Source organism: Fistularia commersonii, chromosome 14 (genome assembly GCF_037954325.1).
Source record: "Fistularia commersonii isolate RoL2024-O1a breed Wild chromosome 14, RoL_Fcom_v1.0, whole genome shotgun sequence".
NCBI lineage: Eukaryota > Metazoa > Chordata > Actinopteri > Syngnathiformes > Fistulariidae > Fistularia > Fistularia commersonii.
The window spans coordinates 13,316,512-13,338,016 of record NC_141297.1 but is presented as its reverse complement, the minus strand read 5'-3'; the positions used below and the strand labels follow the sequence as shown (position 1 = coordinate 13,338,016).

At 37.6% G+C, this 21,505-nt stretch overlaps 1 protein-coding gene across 4 annotated transcripts in view; it reads right to left on the bottom strand.

Moving 5' to 3' along the window:
• LOC147227338 (MICOS complex subunit mic25a-like) overlaps window positions 1-21,505 on the bottom strand; it is an 82,814-nt gene that overhangs the window by 48,381 nt on the left and 12,928 nt on the right. For 3 of the 4 annotated variants that reach the window (XM_086159426.1, XM_086159429.1, XM_086159428.1), the window contains exons 5-6: window positions 8,748-8,771; window positions 4,410-4,493 (exon numbers count right to left, since the gene is read on the bottom strand). In XM_086159426.1, the coding sequence (XP_086015552.1) occupies window positions 4,410-4,493; window positions 8,748-8,771 (108 nt within the window). The remainder of the gene's footprint in view (window positions 1-4,409; window positions 4,494-8,747; window positions 8,772-21,505) is intronic. The other variant, XM_086159427.1, reaches the window with a different exon arrangement.

The following is a 21,505-nucleotide window of genomic DNA, read 5'->3' as shown; positions in this document are numbered from 1 at the left end:
TCACGCAAACTGTCAGACTTAGGCAGGGATTATTATCTCCTTCTGTTCACTTTATTTCCAGCAGCATGATACTATACTCTTCTACAACTGCACAGTGTCTCAAAGAGACAGAAAAATAGGAATTAGGCTGATATTTGTCACTCACATTCATCAATGTTGTAACTATGTTCCCCTGCAGCACTGACTATAAGAAAGATGAGTGTAAGTCAGTGTGAGACATAACAATGATTTTGCATCCATCAGATGACTAGCCAAAAAAAGATGTCTAAATTGCCAAAACAAAAAGAAAAATACTCATCCAAACACATATATTCCATTATATTGGAGAAATAAATTCATCCATCCACTATCTACCGCTTATCCTGCACTCTGGGTCGCGGAGATGCTGTAGCCTGTCCCAGCTGTCATTGAGAGAGAGGCGAGGTATACCCTGGACCTTGCAGACACGAGGAGAGCATGCAAGCTCCATACAGAAAGGCCCCTATGGGACTCAAACCATGGTACCTCATGCTGTGAGGCTGAAGCGCTTACTGCTGTGCCACTTTATTTTGTGCGTCAATACTGAAATATTTGCTTAATAAAGATTAAAATTATATGCAACCTCCTTTCATATTATATGAAAATCCACTGACATTAGCCCTTGAGAATTTTACATATTTGACTTTTTCAAACTCTTAAAAATTTCATTTGATTATTTGAGTACAAACTCAGATGTAAGACATTTATTGACAGCTCTATACCCAAATTGGAAGTTTGTGCTAAATTCCTGCAAGTTGTTATAGAGAAACTGAATAAGTTTAGCAGAAAACTGACAAAAATCTTAAAAGGTACACATCCGCTCACAAACATACATTACTGAAAAGGGTCAGACTCCATCATAATAAAGCAAGTAAAGAATGTGTTAACTATTTGAACTATATGGAAATAAGCGTATGCATTATGGGAATTTTAAACAGTCAAACAGAATAAACTAGGTTGCAGCAGTTGGCACACACACTGAGCCCTGCATATTGACCAAGATTCATACATTCATATGAAGGGTACACATAGTGCACCTGGATTTACACAAAAAATGCAAAACACACACACACACACGCCACACATGGTGCTCTCTGTCGCTGTCTCTGTCTCTCCCTCTCTTTCTCTCTCTCTCACTCACTCAGTGTTGCACAAGAATCCACATAGTGGTCCGTCTCCAAACATCCTGGGGCCAACAGCAAACACTGCTTCTGCCACCGGAATGCCAGCCTGCCAGTCTTCAACTGGCTCTGCAACCACAGCCTGTTAGTAATGAGGCTTTCACAAATAACCTGGAATCTCATTTTATGACCTTTGTGTGTGTGTGTGTGTGTGTGTGTGAGTGTGTGTGTGTGTGTGTGTGTGTTTGTGTGTGTGTGTGTGTGTGTGTGTGCCAACACTGGATGAGAAACTGTTGTGGCAAATTTATTACAGTTAATTATTCAGTTCAAACTAATAAAAACAAATCAAGGAGGACAGAGAGAATGACTAAAAAAGAATGAGGTTTACATTATTAAAAAAACTGCAAAACAGTAAAAAAGCAAAGAGGAGAGAAAGAAAGAACATATGAAGTTCACAAAGGAGATGCAGAAAAAATGGCAAGAGACACGGATAGAGAGAAGAGGGAAGTAAAGAAAGTCTGTCTTTCTTTACTTCTACCCTGGATTGGACATGCATAGTTTCACAATCCTCAAAGTTCAGATTTAACCAAACAGAAAAAAGCCTATTGCTCGAGTCAGTGGCCACAGAGAACTCTATCCGCTTATGTTAGCTTATGGCAGACGCAACACACAGTCCCCTCCCAACTAACCCACATGCACACGTTCATGTACCACGTCTCTCAACCATTGGGACAACAATCAAAGACAAACCCGCTTTGACACTGCTATGCCGTTTCCAAATTACCCATTGCCCAATACTTACCATTCAGTGCGAATGAATAGAAAGATAAATAAATAATCCTGTACTCATTACCAATTGCAGGGATTAGGGAGTACTTGAGTATGAATTAACAAAGTGCATAACAAAACCAGAATGCAGATAACCTGCTTTTCAGGATGTTTAGGTCTTCCATCTGGTAAACACTGTGGATGTGGGCGATAAGGATGAATAAGTAATACCTTCATCTGATAAACTAATGATTTGCCAACTGGAAGACTGCTGGAGCTTTTCACCACTACACTTTTCTTGCCCCCCATCTCACAAACACCTATGGAGGGGGGGGGGGGGCTAGATACAGGTGGGGGATGTGGCTGTTGTCATTTGGCCATATGACTCCCCCTGCTTTTGTTATTCCATGTGCAGCCTCATGGGGGTCTCAGGATTCTCTCCATTTTGGTGTTCAGTTTAGAAAGCCAAAACAAATGCTAATTTTGGAAATATTTAATGACAAACAGCATTATATAGAGTATAGAGGTGAGAGGAGAAATAGCATTTTTCAGAAAGCTGTACTATTCAGCAGACTGTATAAATGTGAACAAAAAGGCTAATTTAAAACTACAGATTTATCCAAATAATTTATCAAGGAAACCCCTTTCAAAGAGGAAAAATTAATCAAAATAAACAAGCTTGAAATGAAATTAGTAATCTTTTAAATGCACAATTTTAATTACAATTGATTTACAATTTATCTTGTTCTTGATTGTATATATTCTCAAAAGCACAACTTATTCTTTTTATTGCCAAGTTAACTAAGTTAACTATTGGTGAGTCCCATTTCTATTTAATTTAATTTTATTTTTCATTATACTTTTATTAATCCCTTGCAAGAAATTCCTTTCTGCATTGAATCCATCATGGATGAACCATGAGCCGTTGGCAGCCACTTAGCGGGACCAGAGGAGCAGTTAGGGGTTCAGTGTCTTGCTCAACAACACTTGGCAGGCTAGGAGGAGCTAGGAATCAAACCAGAAATGTTAAGTTCCAAGAACAATCACTGTAACCTCTTGCGCTATGTTGCCCCTTTCTTCTTCTTAAACTTAGTTTTCTTATATCTAATTTCCTCAATTTTAAATTTCCTGTTATATAGCACTGTTCTACTCGGACAAATTTCTGTGTACATTGTATGTTTGGTAATAAAGACATTCTGATTCTGATTCTTGCCTTATGTTATGAATGGAAGTGTTTACCATTTATTTGCCTTTTCTAAGAGTTTCCTGTTTGTTTGCCTTGTGTTTTTGCTTATATATTTTTGGAGCCAATTTTAAGTCAAATTAGTTCTTTGATAATTTCTTTATGTATTAGCAACACCCTTGTTGAATTTCACATGGCATATTGCTGTGCTCTAGATAAAATATAAAAAATACATTATCATATTAGATATCAATATGACAACAAATTTGCAAATATAAGCGGAGAATGTTTACATTGCAATGATGCATGTATACACTAAAATCATTACATACAGATACTCATCGTCTATTTCTTTATCACACAGCCTTCATGAGACTGTGAAAAAGAGGAGGAGGCACTACATTATTATTAATGTGATGAAGCAGAGTAGCTTCTCTCCTGCACTGTCGGCTCCAGCTGCCATTATTATTTAGGATGATGAATAACCACCAGGTGTTTTGGATGAAACTTACTTAACTAAAAGTCGGTATAAGTTGTTTAATGCCTCTGCGTGTGTGTTGCTGGGCCAGTCTTGTTAAGACTCAAAATGTATTGCTTCGCTAAAGTTCATTGTTGAGAAATGTTGTAGAAAGATCATAATATACATCATGCTTATTGCACCAAAATAATTATCTGGTCACTTAATCAAAATATGTAGTCAACCGCTGTCTTTGTTGAAGATGGACCACTGAACAGTAAGTGCTCCACACAGCTACCTTTCACCACAAATAAATAAATAAATAAATAAATTTTTGGCATTTGTGAAGAACATATTGTCAGAAATGTGACTGGCATGAAACCTGCTTGGTACATTATGGGACGATACTTGTATTCTTAAATTGTGCATAATCCAAATCTTATAGCAATATGCTGGAAAGTAGGGGAACATAGAGGGAGCCCCTCCTTCAGGGAGCCCACCAGTCGTCACCGCGGCTAGTGACGCCTTATACAAGACCAAGGTTTGGCTGCCTTGTAAATGCCAGCAGACAGATGAAAGATTGAAGGATGAGAGGCAATGAAAGCACATGTAAGAGCTCTCTGGAGATTCACAGGCTGGATAAAACCCTTGCTCCCTTTATATATTTGCAGATACAGATATGTAGGGGTGTTTTTGACTATTCTGTGCATGTAATTCCAGTACAAAGGCTATTTAAAGTTACTTTGGACACATTTGGGTCTGCTTACATCAGTGTGAGTTGCTCTTTGATGACTTTGTGAGTCTATGAAAGTCTCTAATGAATATTTGCATTCTTTCCACAAATGTTTTAATGCAAAAGTACCATCTTCTCCAGTTGTGCCAGTTGGTCCTTGTAGAAGGCATCCAGTGCTTTCAGCTGTGAATCTTTCTTTTGTAGCTGCTGAACCTGCAGGAGACACACACACACACACACACACACACACACACACACACACATACACACACACACACACATAGGGGAGAGTGGATTAAGGCTGCATATGTTAAGATTGGTGAAGTCTACAGAGGCTTCAACAATTCTTGTCATATTAAAACTAAGGTGAAAATACATATCAACAATGAGCAATTCTGTGAAAATGTCGACACATGAGATGCATTACATACATCTTTATAAAATCAGATTTAATTAGAATAATGTTCTTGAATTTTGAAGTTTCCTTCACATGTATGGAGGCATGTCAAATATTGTGTATGGAAAGTGTGTGTTTGTGCTTGTTTCTTTCTGTTTTTTGTTTTTCTTTTCTTTTTTGTATCACTGGGAGACAAAAAAAAAGTTTGATCTATCCATCATCTTATAAAACCCATTCTTTATACTTTATGAGAGAATATATGATCACTGAAACATGCAAGAATTGAGTCTTCACAATGCCATTATGCACTTATACCAGCACTTCCTTTCAAGCCATTTGTGATGTCACAGAACATGCTTGTACACAATAATTAATCATTTTTTGACCTCAAAGAAATTTTTCACTCTCATTGATTAATGTGAAAAGATCCTCCTTGTAACAAAGTCTACAGTCATGGCCAAAAGTTTTGAGAAAGACACTTCCACAATGTCTGTTCCTTCAGGGTTTTTAGGTGTTTGCCAGATGTTTCTATGGTTGTGTCATTCTCAAAACTCTGTATATCTTTTCCCTGATGATACAGAATATGATAGAAATGATATGCTGATACACCCCACTAGCATCCAGCTAGCTCTTGTTCAAAATTGTCTACATGCACTTGGGATGAACTTGAATTAATTGGATAAGTATTTACATTTTCCATGTCATCTATCAACTTGCCTGGGGCAAATAAAATACTGCATAGGCAAGTCACAGACCCAACTGACTTTCCGATCAGGCATGTTGTAAAAATGAGGGCAAGGGCTGACTGCGTTTTCAAACAGTTTTCACTTTTGACATAATGTACTATTTCTTCAGGCTAATGCAAATGTTAAAAATAATGCTTTTAAGTATCCTGTGCAGTCATAGAATTATTTGATTACTCAGTACTGAAGAAAAATGCAAACTGTATAAACAATGTAGAACTGAATTCAAACATGATTGCACAATGTTAAATGGAAATGAGAAGCTAGTAACACAAAATAGTTTGGGCAGAGGCAATTGGAAAGCCTGAGAACATTCTAGCTCCACAGGGGAAAATGCCAAATGACTGCATTGTTTAAAGGTGCACATTCACAGGGCAGGATTCCCACACTGTAAATATACTGCTAGTAATATTTTTTTTTCTTTTACAAGCTGCTGTGGAACAACTGAGATTCAGTTGGTGAAAAGAAGAAGAAAGTAAGGAAAAATGGCTGCCTCATGTAATGGAATCAAACTGTGCTAAGACTTGTCATCATTTCCAACACTCAATCATAGAGACCCTCCTGCATTATCATAAGACTAAATTTGTACCTCGAATGATCTTCTACCTGAGGATGCTGTTTCTTGGCAGCACAATCATATGTGGGTCTGATCACAAACAAATGATGACTGAATGACAATTAATCATTCCAACTCTGTGAGCAGCTGCACCCACAAGGAGTGCTGACAAACTAAAGAGGGATATAATGTAGATATCAATAAATTAACTAAATGTTCAGACAGCCTGCCTGCTGGATGATTCAACATATTCAGAATCATTAATACTTATTCCAGCATCATTAACAGGCAGCTTGCTCTGTGCACACACTTGCTGTAAAATTAAATTAAAAGCCAAGTCCCAATTAAACACAAAATCCCTTTAGCTAGGTGTGCCTCTATTTTGGTATATTATATATGAGGCTCTTCATTTTGTATGTATTCTGTGTGTATCATGCTATTAAAAGTAGTATCTTCTTCCTGTATTGAGAAAATTTCCCACATGAATCCAGATTATGTCTACATGTCACTTGAGGAAAAAAATATTTGGACCTTTACCATTCAGCAGAACAAATTACCAAACACACTGATACCCGGAAACAGTCAAAACTCACATGGATGATCATTATAAACAATTCAGGACAAAAAAAAATAAAGGGGATCATGGGTACTGATAGAAAGGGCTTAATTATGTCCACAAGGATGTAATGTTTGCATTTCTATTGACAGTATTTAATTGCTCTTATTCACATACCTAAAAAGGTATATCTGATCTGTTAAGTGTTCTATATGTTTCAGGGGATGACTCTCTACTGGACTGAGACAAAAAAAGACACTCTTTGACCATTCTGTGTTAGTGCGGCACCCCATGATGAAGAAATATAAAATGTCACAATTGAGAAACTGCTTCTGTTTGAAAATCTTCATGTCACCTGCCTCCCATTTAGAGTCCCACCTATCCTTGCTTATGCCAGCGGACAAATCACTGCAGGAATTATATTTTAGGAATTTATTTAGGACTAGGTGACTAATGAGTGCATGTTAACGAAAAAAAAAAACAGCTTAGTGTTTGAGTTCAGCCAAGTGGGCGCACACATGCACATGTAAACACACTGTGCAACAGAAAACTGTAAAAAATAAAAGAGAGCATGTGTAAAAGAGCTACTTTGTGGATGGAGGAAATGGAAAGTACTTCATGATAAGAATAGAGGAGAAAAAAGATAAAAGAGGCAGGGAGCAAGGATGAAAGATGTACTTTCCAGGTTTCACAATGTGTATCAATAGTGAATTGAGAGTGTTATTTATGTGTATAACCTTAAACAAAGGGACATATCTACTGACGGGGAATGTAGAGGAGAGCAAAAAATTGTTGGAAGGGACATGGAACAGGTAAAAGTAGAAAATATTTAGACATTTTCTCAACATAATGAAGGTTTACTTTTTCAGTCATAACCAAAATTAATTAAAATCAGGATGTTAAGCAGGGTGAAAACCAGGTCAAAATTTACCATCTGACTCAAACAAAAAACCTGAAATAATTTCTCCCTTCTTCCAATATAATTTTATGTTTCATATCCCATGCCCAATCAGCCTGCACTGGGTCAGCCTCGGCTGAGGGTAGATTGTGATAAAAGGCCAACATACCCAATGAGGCAGGGGCGCACAACTGATGAGGTGTAACATTGGAGGTGCCAGGTGGTCATCCCCCAACCCAACCCCATGCAAGAAAACAACTAAATCGCCATCCAGGAGTAGTTAGTCTCCAACACATGCATAATCCAGAGTTTTTCAAACCTCAACAGCATCCGTCCCCCGACTCCTATCCTGGATACTGTCTGCCCATCACTTCTTCATCAACTCTATTGCCTGCCCCATCATGTCCAATGAAACCTGCACTGTTCACCACTCTCTTACTCAATTGAGAATTTTCCTTCTCCTCCAATCCCAACTAACAGTCCTAAAAACCATACCTTAAAGATCATTTCTACTACAGTTCTCTTCCTTTCAGTACCATGGCAACCTAAAATCTGCCCCTAAGTTCCTGTCCATGCCACCTCTCCACTCCAGTTGGACTTCCTGGACACAGAGTATAGCCACCTCCTCTCTCAGCATATCAACCAACTCTTGCCTTTCCTTTGTTCTCTGCTTCTGAACTCACCTTCCTCCTCTCCTTCTTTGACCCACGGTAGACCAATTGTCACTGGTATCCTGAAGGTAGGTAATATGCACCACTGCCAATTGTTGGCAAACCAGGCCTTGACTGATCTAGTATAAAAGCTATAGGTGCCAATTCACAAATTTAGTCTTGGCGCAATTGTACACCAGGACTTTCAAAACCAACCCAACTCGAGACCTCAAGTCCCATACAAGAGAACATCTCCAACAACATTGTTGGGCTGATTAATCAAGCGACTCGCCCTAGCAGGCTTTTGGATTGTATGTGTGAGGAAATTGAGATAGGATTGACTGACATGTTGTACTTCAAAGTTCTCAAAAAATAATTAAAAATTAAATAAGTTAATTTAATAAGTACATTTTGACTGACATACAAACGGCCATATCTGCTTTACCTGGTGAATATCATGTCACAAATAAACCAGAAAGTATGCATTTGTTTGTGTATGTGTAGACAAATATAATTTTACACACACACACACATACACACACACACACACACACACACACACACACACACACACACAACACACACACACACAGATATGTACTGTATAACAGGTGGATGGATAAAGAAGTGAAGAAAAGCACATTTTGAATGTTATGATAAAGCTTACCATCATCTCTAGCTCATCTGCAGACTAGACATTTTGAAAAGAAGGGAGAGGAAAGAGAGCAAATGAGAAAAAAGCAGATAGAAAAAGAAGCAGGGAGAGAGAGAATCACAAATAATATAAAAATGCAGCTCAATCTTTAGTGTTAGAAATTCCCAAAGAAGCTGAAGTACCCTTCTCTTAGAATTATTTCATGCAAAACCCAAGCCGGAGAGTTGAAGTATCCATCGAAAATTTACATTTCTACTCAAAAAACAGATAAATATCAAGCACTGATTTTCATTTAGATTTAACGAATGTAGCAAAATGTGCTCTGTATTATTGTTGACTGAATATAAATATGGGAGCATATTTTTTGTGCTGACAGTATATTTATGTACAACTATCATTGGGCAGCACAGTGGTTAAGGTTTCCACATTACAAAGGACCCTTGGTTCAATTCCCACAGGGGGCTTTTCTGTGTTGAGTTTGCTCACCCACCATTTTCCTCCCACAGTCTATAACATGCAGGAGGTTGGAATACTGGAAAATGGAAAACACTGGAGACACATTGGAACCCCAGTAAAAAAAAAAAAAGGGGAGGAGAGTAAAATACAGAATGCCAAAAATTAGCATATTGGATATTGAAACCATGAAACCACTCAATAAACCAAACTCTTATTTCACCGAAAAGCGCTCAGTGTTTGAGAGATTACAGTTGTGTAGTACCTGTCCTCATTTGGGGCTGGGCCGCAGTTGACAGACAAGCTACTTCTAAATATAAAAAATATATATATAACACAAATTATCTCAGAAGATATTAGTTTTAAATTTAGAATAGGTAGATGTCTGACCTGATGAGGCTTAAGGGAAGGACCAAAAAATACCTCTGCAGATAATGGAGTATTTTTTAATAAATCACACCAAGCCCTCTTCCTGTCCATGACTCCAGTGGTTTGTTTATTTTGTGTCCCTTCTGTGCATTGTAATACTGACACTGAAAAACTGCCAACGGCCCAGACCAGACACTGACATGACCTCCAGCTGCCTGGGGTTGTTCCGATACCGTGAAGATGTTGTCTGCAATATATAAGAATCTTTCACTCAAAAATGAAATTTCTGTCGATGGCTTCTCACCCTTATACTGAAGGGTTGGTTCACAAAACACAGGCTGAGTACCACACCTTGTTGCAGCTTCCCTCTAAACAACTGATGTGAAGGATGACCTAGATTTAATAATAATACAGTGCAAAAAATCAAAAAAATTAAAAAAAAATATTAAAGGTCCTTCACACTGCTCATCTGGCATGAACTAAGCCTCAGAAAGTCTTGACTTTTAAAGGATAATGAGAAAAAATTGTAGTTATCGACATATTTAGCAAAAATGTCCAGTCTTTTCCTGAACTTTAGTGCCCTATCTCTGGAAATATCACGTGAGTCGACAATATCATATTTACTCGAGATCTGTTTGCAATGTATGATGTTAAAATACATTTTTAATTGTGTTTAACTTCAACCATTTGCAAGCAAATGCTTATCATGCCATTTATAAGGTTTTTACCTTCATAGCAGAATATTTGAGAAGGCCTGCCAATATGTCAACACTGAACTATAGATATTTGCTTTGTTTTTAATACTAGTCACCTGCCCTCTTAAATACATTCATCAGCGAATGGCAAGGATTAATGATTCAGCTTAAAGCCAGGGATGCCAAAGGGACGGCTGGGATGTGAAGTTTTCAACTGCTACCTCAGATGGAAAATTGATCTAATTATTTAGGAGTCACTTATACACAAATTTGCAAAACTGTCACATAACCCGGACACTGATATATTAGAGAAGACAACCTTGAAAAAGCACATTTTGTGACCAGATTACTTAGTCTGCCATATTTAGAGTAGTATGAGTTTGTCAGAGATAAGCATTAACAAATGTTAAATTTCAATAGTATCCCTCTATTATATTGAGATTAAGTTATCAATGGTCATATCCTGATCATTCCTATCCTATTTTATTTTGTTTTCCAATTTAGATATTGATAGGAAATGTTTTCATGATTTCAAAATTGCATTTTCTCATATTCAGGAATAGAATTAAAGGCATTTAGCTAAGAAAGTGTTAAATAAATAAATCGTTAAAAATGAAAAATTAAGAAAAAGGGTCAAAAGTAGACTATATTCCTTTTAAATTGATAATAAAGCCATCCTCAAAGGAAGACCTATAGGATGGACCTTCCTGGTCCACTTTTCCATACAATGAACAGCAACATAAAGATGGTCACAAAGAATGACAGCTTGTCATGTTTAATTTAAGCTTACTATATTATGCTGCATCAATCACATCTGGTCTGTCCAGTCAGTTGATGTCAATCAATATTTTTAAAGAGCTAAAATACCACGTCTGACTAATATCAACAGGGCAGGAAAAGGCAGCATCATCAGTACAGAAAAAGCGAGTTAAGGAAAGTCAACACACATACATATGCACACACACGCACATAGAAACACACAGGGAGGAAGATTCATCATAATTATCAGGGCTGCTGAACACCAAATGAGTTCAGGGCTGATCATCTGTGTATCATAAACAGACCTAAAGTGAGGAGAGACAAAAACCAAAAGAGGTTCTGATATGGAAGACACTTCCACGGTTGGGCGAAAACATCAGCTGTTGCATGTTAATGCAGGTGAGAAGCCGGACTGAAATTGTTCGTATGTTTATATAATATGTTAGACAAGTCCCTGTTTGACAGGGATTAAGCAGAAACACAATAGCTTGAAATTCAAAATAAAATGCTTCCTTTCTCTGCCCTCCATTTTAATGTGCAGTGGGAGAAGGGGGTGCAAGTGAATCAGAGGACTCTTTGGGTGTCCCTCCAGGGACCGACGAGTCTATGGTAGATAATAACCAACCAGCTAAGACATTACACTTACACACGCAAGCAGACGCACTCACCTGATGCATGGACGCAGCAAGCGCGCACACGCAGGTACACACACACACCCACACACACAGGCTGACTGAGACAACTATGCTGATAATCATTCTTTTTTTTCTCTCTCTGTTGGGAAATCTGACATTGTCTGAATCTCTCTGCCCTTCTGTCTTTGAATGTGTTTAGATTGAAATCAGCACCATGAGAAAATATAATAGGGCACCAATTAGAGCTGCATCTGCACTGCATTGTGATAAAAAAAATCTCACAATGTACACTGGTCTGCTGAAAAAGAGGATCAGACACAGAGCCAACTAAATTATGATCACTGGTCTGCATCAAAAGCTAAAATATAAATTCATTTTGAAGTTTTAAGAATTTCTTTATTCCAAATGCTATGCTTAGAGAAGGATGCAGAAACTGAAAGAATCAAAGAATCCCAAACTCTTGAAATGAAATGTCTACAAACAAAAGGGCATAAATATTTTCATTATTTCTTGGTTAAAATCCTATATATCATGGGTGCGTTGAACCATGACCCTTGAATCGTGTATGAAGCTGAATTCTTGGTTGAGCGCATTATCAAATCCTACAGTACTTCACTTCACAGATAGAGATGTAGTGTCTATGCAGGAAGGGAAAATCCAAATGCGTTCATCCAGAAAGTGCGCTGTGGAGGCAATACACAGGGTCTGTCATTCACATACAAGCTAGATGACATGGAACTTGGAACATAACAACTAGCTGTATATTTCATGACTTTAGTTGTGCAGCCCTAGCTTACACTCCTGAATACTGCAGTGATATATCAGACAGTGCAATTGGGTTCAACTCAATCTTGACTGATGCTGAAACAGTCCGATGTATCTAAATTAACCGGCACATTGTTCAGGCTACAATATCTTTGCCATGGGAATAGCAAATTGTATTCTTTTAAAGTCATATGTACCCATGGAGGGATGAGGCAAAAGAGTTTCCTGCAAAAACATGGTAAGACGCATGCCAAGACTGTCCTGTAATCTATCATTCAAACCCACAGTACAAGGAAATAGACTCCAGGTGGTAAAATACACATTTTTTTATATCTATGTGGAACTTTTTTTTTGCTTGTTGCTACTTATGGCTTTGAATAATTAATTATAAATTCAGAACACGTCTTTAGTACTAAACGCCACAGACAATGGATAACGATGGACGCAAGCAAGTTATTTTATTTGACCAAATTTGTCACAAAAACAAATATCTGGTCAGATAATATACATGAAGTCAGACTGACACGAAACACTGAGCAAGCAAACCTACAATCATACTGTAATATTGATATTGTTAATATTACCAAAAACACAGCACCCAAGGATACAAAATTACTATCAACTTTTAAGGAGGAGTTTGTGTTTAGTCTGAGAACATAAGAATTGCAAGAAACATGACTAGATTACCCAGTAATCTAACAACAAACATGAGCAATTGTTGTAATACAATTACAATTAAGAAAAGGCATAGTTGAGGGTGGCATCTGCAAGACGCAAGCTTAGCAGAGATTTGGCAAGGCAATTTTTGCATATTAATAAATTCAATACACATGTAGAGTTGCAAAATATCTATTTAGATGGTGCAAAAAGAGAGAGTGTGTGAATATATAGTATACAAAAAGTAAGTGAGAAAGGGGGGAAATATTAACAGGGAACAAGCAATAGACAAAGAATACAGATTTTACGGTTGAATTGTGAAAAAAAAAAATGACAGATGAAACAAAACAACAACGAGGATAAGTTAACACGCTGGAACAAGAGTTGAGAACACTTCCTGTGGAAACATTTCATTGCACAAAATCTGATCTACATGAAGTTTTGACAGTTCCCATTCTTTGCAATGTTGTTTCACTTGTTAACTGAAGCTATTTTAGGAATAGATGACAACATGACTAGCAAATCTCTGGCAGCAAAACAAAATGTATCTTACACTCCACAGCAAGAAGACAAAATGGGCCTGCACCAGGTGGAAAAATACAACTAACAAATATAACTGAGCAGGGATTCAATAGTTAATCCTGCCTGATATAAATGGAGTGATGAAAATATTGTAGGAGGTTATTCCTAACATTAAGATATGATACCACACTTGATCCAATACCACCTCTAATTCATATAATTATTAATTATGTCTGCATGAAATGTGAAGCAATGACATCCTTGCATGTGTTGAGCATAGATGCATGATTACTACATGTGAAAAAAATGCTCAGGGAAGGAATGTCATACACTATAGAAGACACTTCTGATTAGAAACTGCTGATTATATTTCTCTTTGATAATGACAAAAACTATGAAAGACCACATTAACAAAGTTATATTAAAGCCATTTCAAGTTTAAATGCACAAATGGTAAGTGACACACATTTTGAGATGTTGTCTCAGGCATTAAAGTTTCACTGTCTTTTTTGATGCGAAAAGAAAGGGGTTTATTTGCAGTTATTTGATATTGTTGTTGTAAGTTTATACTCAACAACATATTTAAGTCTATCTTCTCATCAAGGCAGATATTCAATGATAATAATACTGTGAATAGAGATGGCTGTATCCACAGTCCATGAGTCATACAATTTTTACAAGTAAAAAGATTCTTGTCAGACATGTCTTGAATAGAATTGACAGAATTATATTAATTATTATATTAACATCTCAAATGTTATAAATTGGCAAACATTCTAAATGATTTAGTTCCCTATATGAGACTTCATCTGCTGTAAATGTTTTGAAATAAAGAGTGACATGAGTTTCCAACTTCGCAAAGACGTAAAAAATGGTATCATCACAAGCAAATTAAAACAGTTCAAGAAAAAAAATGGGATCAGAAATATAAGATCCTTTTGTCCTTTTTGATTGTAGGATGCCAAAATACTTGGCTGCCCATACCAGTGTTCAAAATGAAATGAAACCTGGTAAATGTACTAAAAAGGTGAGTGGGTGATAAGCAGCTATGACCACAGTGAAAACGTTGGTTGGGCTTTAAATCTTTAATTTTTCCAACTCAGCACCAGATGATCATTTGATTGAGACAGAACTTTTTTATGAATGGAATAATTCATAAGTGCAGAAGCTACCACAGAAGGCGCATGCTCCCGAAAACTGTAGAAATTAACGTGCCCACCCTGGTCTTGGGTTTAATTGCTATTGATCAGAGGTAGAGCTGATGAAGAGCCATGACAACTGTAGAGTTAAATAAACAGGGATTGAATGGCGACTCATTTACATTGAAGGTAAAGCATATGTTAGCTCATGTTACAAGGCTTTTGAATGGGTGAGGGGGATCTTGAAATAAAAAACACATGGGTATGAAGCAAATTTGACACAACTGTACTGTATTGTAAGATGATATTGATACATAAACGCTTATGAATATACACACTCATGCAGCTCTCTCTTACCCTGTGGGCAGTGTGTCTGCCATGTTTCAATCAGATAACAGCAGCAGTCGGTACTCCCATTACCTCCTTCTACCCCTTTATTTACTTGCCTATATTTATTTAACACATAGCTTCAAGCAAGGCAATAAATTACCTCTCAAGACTAATCTGACAGATAATTTCAAGCAAGCAGCTATACAAAGAAGAACGATGATATAGGCAACTGATCCACTTTCTTCTTCCCTATGCCATCCCACTCATCAATAGTTTTAAATATTTTACATTCACTGTCCCATCTATTCACTGACAATCGTGATTCATGTCTTTATTTGTTGCAATATATTATGTTACATGTAATGAGAACACGTTTCACTGGGATCGACCATGCAAAACCAAAACATTGCAACACTGCATCAATTAAAAATGAACTGTATAAATTAATTCTTTCAATCATTATCTACTGCTTATCCTGTTCATAGGGTCACAGAGATGCTGGAGCCTATCCCAACTTTCATTGGGCAAGAGGGAGGATACATCCTGGACTGGTCACCAGCTGATGGCAGGGCTATTGTTCTAAATTAAGTGCATTTTTTTTTTATTTTTAAATCGAATTGTATCTTAAAACATGTTTTTTGGGGTAAAGCGATCAGCTCTGGACAGATTCCCATGATTTGAGGTTTCCAATTTCATCACTGAGATGCACATCAGTGATGCAATGACAGAACTGTGCTCTGTAAACATGACATATTTTCAGAACAAACCCAAACCTTGTTTATTGTGTGTCTGTCTGCTCATTGCTGTCATAATGGACTTTCAAGCTTGGACTAAGCCTGAGCTATATTCGGGGTATTTCTCTCTGCAGAGAACAGACCGTCTTCACAGCAGGCATTTTGACACATCTCTAAAGTAAAAAACACAAGCACGGTATTGCACGAGGAACACCTATAGACTGGAGTTCAGAAGTGTGAAATCATAAGAAATTTACAATTTACAAATTTACAATTACAATTACATCCATCTGTCCATCTTCTGACGCTCATCTTGTAATCAGGGTCACGGGGGATGCTGGAACCTATCCCAGCTGTCATTGGGCAGGGATACACCCTGGACTGGTCGCCAGTCAATCGCAGGGAATCACAATTACAAGTCATCTAAATTTACATTTCGATGAGTGGTTTGACTAAACTGATGGGTACAAAAATTAGTAAAGAATAATGATATCCTGGTGGTGACCATAAACTAAAAAAACAACTGAACAGATTTTGGACAGTTGTTTCTAAAATTTTTACCAAGACCTTGAATTAGAGAACATTTTTCAGAAAAACTGAATCCCTCACGTCACATAAATTCCGGCAACATGTCAAATAATTGTGGAGTTTTGATCAACTCTGGCAGTTCACATTGTCTTTACATGTTATCATGCAACCAATTTTATATGGGTAAAATCAAAATTATCATTGTCCAACTGTGCCTCCATGGGTGTGTCCATCATGTACAACTGGCTGCCCTATTCCATGTTTCTCACTTGATGCAGCACAAACTGCTCACGACATTAAATTACAGAAGTTTATCTTTTTCTTTTTCCCTTTTCCATGTTATCTAAAGGTTGAAATTATTTAGAGTAACACACCAGCTGCTGCCACTCAAACACGCACCAGAAAAGCATTAATAGACCAAAAATAAAGCAAAAAGGCTACAGAATATTATCATGTACATCCTACGTGTATTTCCTCAGGGGGCAATAGCTTGCTCGTAATTTGAAGTCCATCTATTAATGTATTTATTAAATACCAGCCGTGTCTTTCTCCCCCACAGTAGAAATTATGTGTCTCCTCATTACGAGCCCCTTGGTGAATTTACTCAAGAGACAGCATGGTAAAGTCATTCATTATATAAATCTCAGACATGATAAGCTTTCCATGCGTCTTTTTTAAACTATATATACTGCTGTTTTTTATATTGATTTTCAGGAAAGATTGAAGAGGCTACTTTCACAGATTGTCAACCTTTCTCTAGTCTCTGCAGCTAAAACTGTGGAGCACTAAACCAGGAAAATAAAAAAAAAGCATATCACACACATTGAGCATGTTTTTAAAGACATGAGAAACTAGTTGTTTGAACCTGATGTCATGACCATAGTGCAAGGGTTCTTAAAGACAAACACAGAAGACTTTCTGGGTGGTTACATATGTATGTTTGAACAGACAGTAAACCAAATAGCTTTACATGCAGAACCAGATTAATTCTTACAGATCACAATTATTGATACAATTGGAGGCTTATCTTTGCCTACTTCTCCATCACAACCTCCACCCACGCTATTCACCTCTTTTCCTCCACAGCCACCCCTGCATCTGCCTAGCCCTTCATTTTCAAATGTGTCTTGTCCCTTTACCCCCTTTTTGTGTCTATTTTCATTTATTTATATCTAGTTACATTTTTTCTGTCACATCCTCTTCAATTTGAATAACTATAATTAATTGGTTAACCGTGTGTATCAAATCTAAGTGAGTCTCAGTGCATGTCAGTGTCAGATTGTGTGTGTGTGTGTGTGTGTGTGTGGGTGTGTGTATGTGTGGGTGTGTGTGTGTATGTAAGGTACTCTAGTAGGTACGTATTCAAAGTTAAAGAATATCTCTACATAGATCCAGAGATATTCCTTAAGCTCCATTAAGGGTTGAAATCCATTAAAACTCAAGACAAAACCCGTGTGCTACGCAAAACAGCTAATTTAACCTGTTTTTCATTCATCTAAATGGCTTAACAGCAGTAAGTTACCATATGTCTGACTAAATAAGCAGTCAGAGAAGTACATGATAAAACATCAAGCAATTCACCAGCTTATATGTAGCGCTGTAATGAAGCTTGTCCCCATCTGCCTCAGTCTGCTTCTATTGTGTGCATGCGTGAGTGTGTGTGTGTGTGTGTGTGTGTGTGTGTGTGTGTGTGTGTGTGTGTGTGTGTGTGTGTGTGTGTGTGTGTGTGTAAGCATGAACACAGCTGTTTCACTCACACCCGTTTCCCAACCTGATCAGCTCCCACAACATGTTAGAGAGAAGGAAAAAAACATGGCTGTAGATTCAACAGATTCTTTAAATACAAACAAGAGAGGCAACTTCCTCCAAACTGAGACATCTGGCTCATTCTAGTAAGACGGCTTCTCAGAATACCTCCTGTGAACAAAATATATACAGGAGGCCTCTTTATTTCAACTGAGGGTACAAATAAACACAACATAAGTGGGGCATACACACAGCGTGAGGGTATTTCCAACATGTTTGTGAACCATCCATAGGTGGAGTCCAGTGTGAATGTGTATTTGACTTCTTCATTCCATGAAAGTGAATAATGTATCACTGTTTGCAGTTATATAAACACAAAAAGTTGCTTGGGTCCCTAGAGCCACTGGGGGGGAGGGGGGGGAATTTGTGTATTATGCTACTATTAATTACATTTCCCTGCAAATCCATTTAATTTTATAATTAAGAAAAAACTTACAAAATGCAATAAGTGAATTACATGGAAATAAGGGAAGCTTGTCTATTTTTGTTTTGGTTTAGGAGGAATTATCTTTTGTTTAATTTATTTGGATCAAATCCATTTATTGACTTTCAAAAAAAGAGACAGGAGAGATGTAGACAGAGACAATTTCCTTCTATTTTACTCAAAACAATGAAAGTAGAGTAAGTGAGATGATCATTCATCGATGCACTATATAATGTTACATAAAAATCTAGATTACGTTAATCGGGCATTAATGGTATGTGGTATCAGAATAATTAGAAAAATGAAAATGAAAAAGGCAATTTCAAGACAGAACCGTAAGGTGGCATATCTGCAAAATTTAGCTAAATGATTTATTGTTTGGGTGCTTGGTCTCTTCGAAAACAGTGTTGGTGTTGTATTCCTCGGATGTCATGGCTACAGGCTTGAGAATAATTATCTGCCAGCTGCAGGTACCAGTCTGGACTGGCACCAGCCACGGTGGCAGTGAATGCAAATGTAACGGGACACTCCACGATGCAAGCTGAATGATGGGTCAACTCAGTTCGTACTGAGGAAACTTAAGCAGAGAATGTAAAAAATCCTGAGAGACAATGCATTTAAGCAGGTCAGTCAAATCTCCTGCTGAGCTTACATTAGCAACTCAACAGTATGACTGGTAGTCTTCCTCCAGGCTATCAAAGAACCAAGCAGACCACACCTATGACTGTGGCACTATATGTCAAAGACGATTCAGTGTTTTTGAATATTGTTCATTGGGCCAGTATGACAGGTACATGCAAATTTGAGACACTAACCACAGAAGGACTTCTGTCAATATCAATTATCTTGCAATGTTACAGCAGTCAGTGTTACCATTTCTCGCAGGCTTTCTCTTTACAGCTGAACAGGTAACAAGCTATAGGAACAACTTCAAAGGGGAACAAAGTATAACTTTTGTGAATGTCTTTTCAGGCTCAAAAGAAAATAAAAACGGCCATACATGTCATTCAGAGTGTTGAGACTTCTGTTTACCATGAAATGGAATGCAAAGTTGAGATGGGTATTCAATTTGTAGTTAAACCAGTAAAGATAGTCATTTCAATTTGTATAAAAAATTGAAATGAAAGGCACAGATAATAAGGATACAGCAGTACAAGTGTTCTCCACAGCAGCTTTTTGACTCATTTCATAATAATTGGGAGGAGGATCATAAAAACAAAAAACTAGAGCAGCATTTCCATAACCTGTGTAGTAACCCAGCAAGATTAACCATCTCTAAGAGGTTAAAAGACAGAAGTTCAAAACTTGTGGCAGGAATATATCACAAGCTCTAGACTAAGGACCTCAGGTACAGGACGTGTGCAATATTTCATTTGCTTTTGAGCTGGGTAACTTTAGACCAGCTCTTAGACAGTTTCACTGTAGACCCTTTTCTCTGAGCTTAGATGAATTCATTGTGCGCCACATGAGGACAATCACAATGTACAACACACAATACCTGTCATTAATTTTGTGACCAATATGAATAAAAACCAATTCCTCTCTGTGAATAACTGCAATATTTTTACAATCCCAGTAAAAGTGGGCGAGACAAAGAACATCAACAGCATTTGGCATGTTCTAATCCTTTAAAGACTCAAGTAATTTGAACATGAGAATGAAATGTTCCTTATCAGGCAGACACTTTAGAACTAATTCTGATTCAAATAGCAATAGTGGGATGAAAGGTCATTGTTGTGAGAGAGATTATTTAAATTGGATTATCATGGGGACCCCACAGTGTAACATTTGGTTCTGCAATCCAATGCAAGGATTTCACACTTGACATCTACCTCGATATTCTGCATTCGTAACAGAGAGAGTGAAGGACAGAATAACAGGGGAATGAAGAGAGAGAAATTGAGGAATGTTTTCAGTGGTATATCGCAAGACTGTAGTGACTGTAAAGTAAGCTGCTATTGCCATCTAGTGTCATAGGGAGGGGGAAGCATGTTCGCTATGTAAAGGGACATGGAAAGAGAGAAACTACAGGAAAACAAAATGTTGCTATTTATCACACCTTTCCCCAGGAGATTTCTTGACACTCTCCCTGTGTCTTGACCTTCCCTGTTGGCAGATGACTGGGAGACGAACACCAGCCAGAGCCTGACAACAAGGCATCAAGGATCGGAGGTGAAATTTATATTCTGACAATTCAAATGCAAAAACTGTCAGTCTGAGAAGTCACAAGCAAAACAATGCTGCACTCACACAAGGCATGGTCAGAAAAGAAAAAGAAATTGACCTAAAATGTCTGTCTTCCTTAGCCATACAAAACTGGAAACATCCATTTATCAAAGCTTACTGCAAAGCTGGTTTTTGAAAATATCTTGTTTTAAGGACTGAAAACACGATTTAGGTGATGATTGACGGAAACGCATAGAGAGGTCTGTTTTTGAGCATTTTGGTTTATGTGCGTACAAAACATCAGAATAGGAGCCATGTGGAAGAGGCTCGTGCTCTCAAACGTGACACATTGCTACCCTCAACACAAGACAGCGGTAATTTTTTCAAGATGTGTAGCAGACCCTGCTTGAGCAACTTTGTATGTTGGTCTTGAGGAGCTGTTTTTGGGTAAATTCCTGTCAGAGGCCTATCTCTTGAAAAACTTATTTCAGATGCAAATGCTTGGTTAAAAACTTATTTCAGATGTAAATGCTTGGTTCTGACCATGTAAGTCTGAGGTGTGAAGTCTTTGACTCTGCTATAAGTCACAAAAAACATTAAATTTAGGTTGTTTCCCATCTTGAGTCCCTATTTACATAACTAATATGTAGGGAGGGTAGGGTGAGACTAGTAATGAGTAAAATCATTATATAGCTTCAGAATTGCAAAGTTCATTCTGACGCCAGAGTACTAGGACATGGTTGCGGCAATCTACAGCCAGTGACCACACCAGGTGCAACATTGCGGTG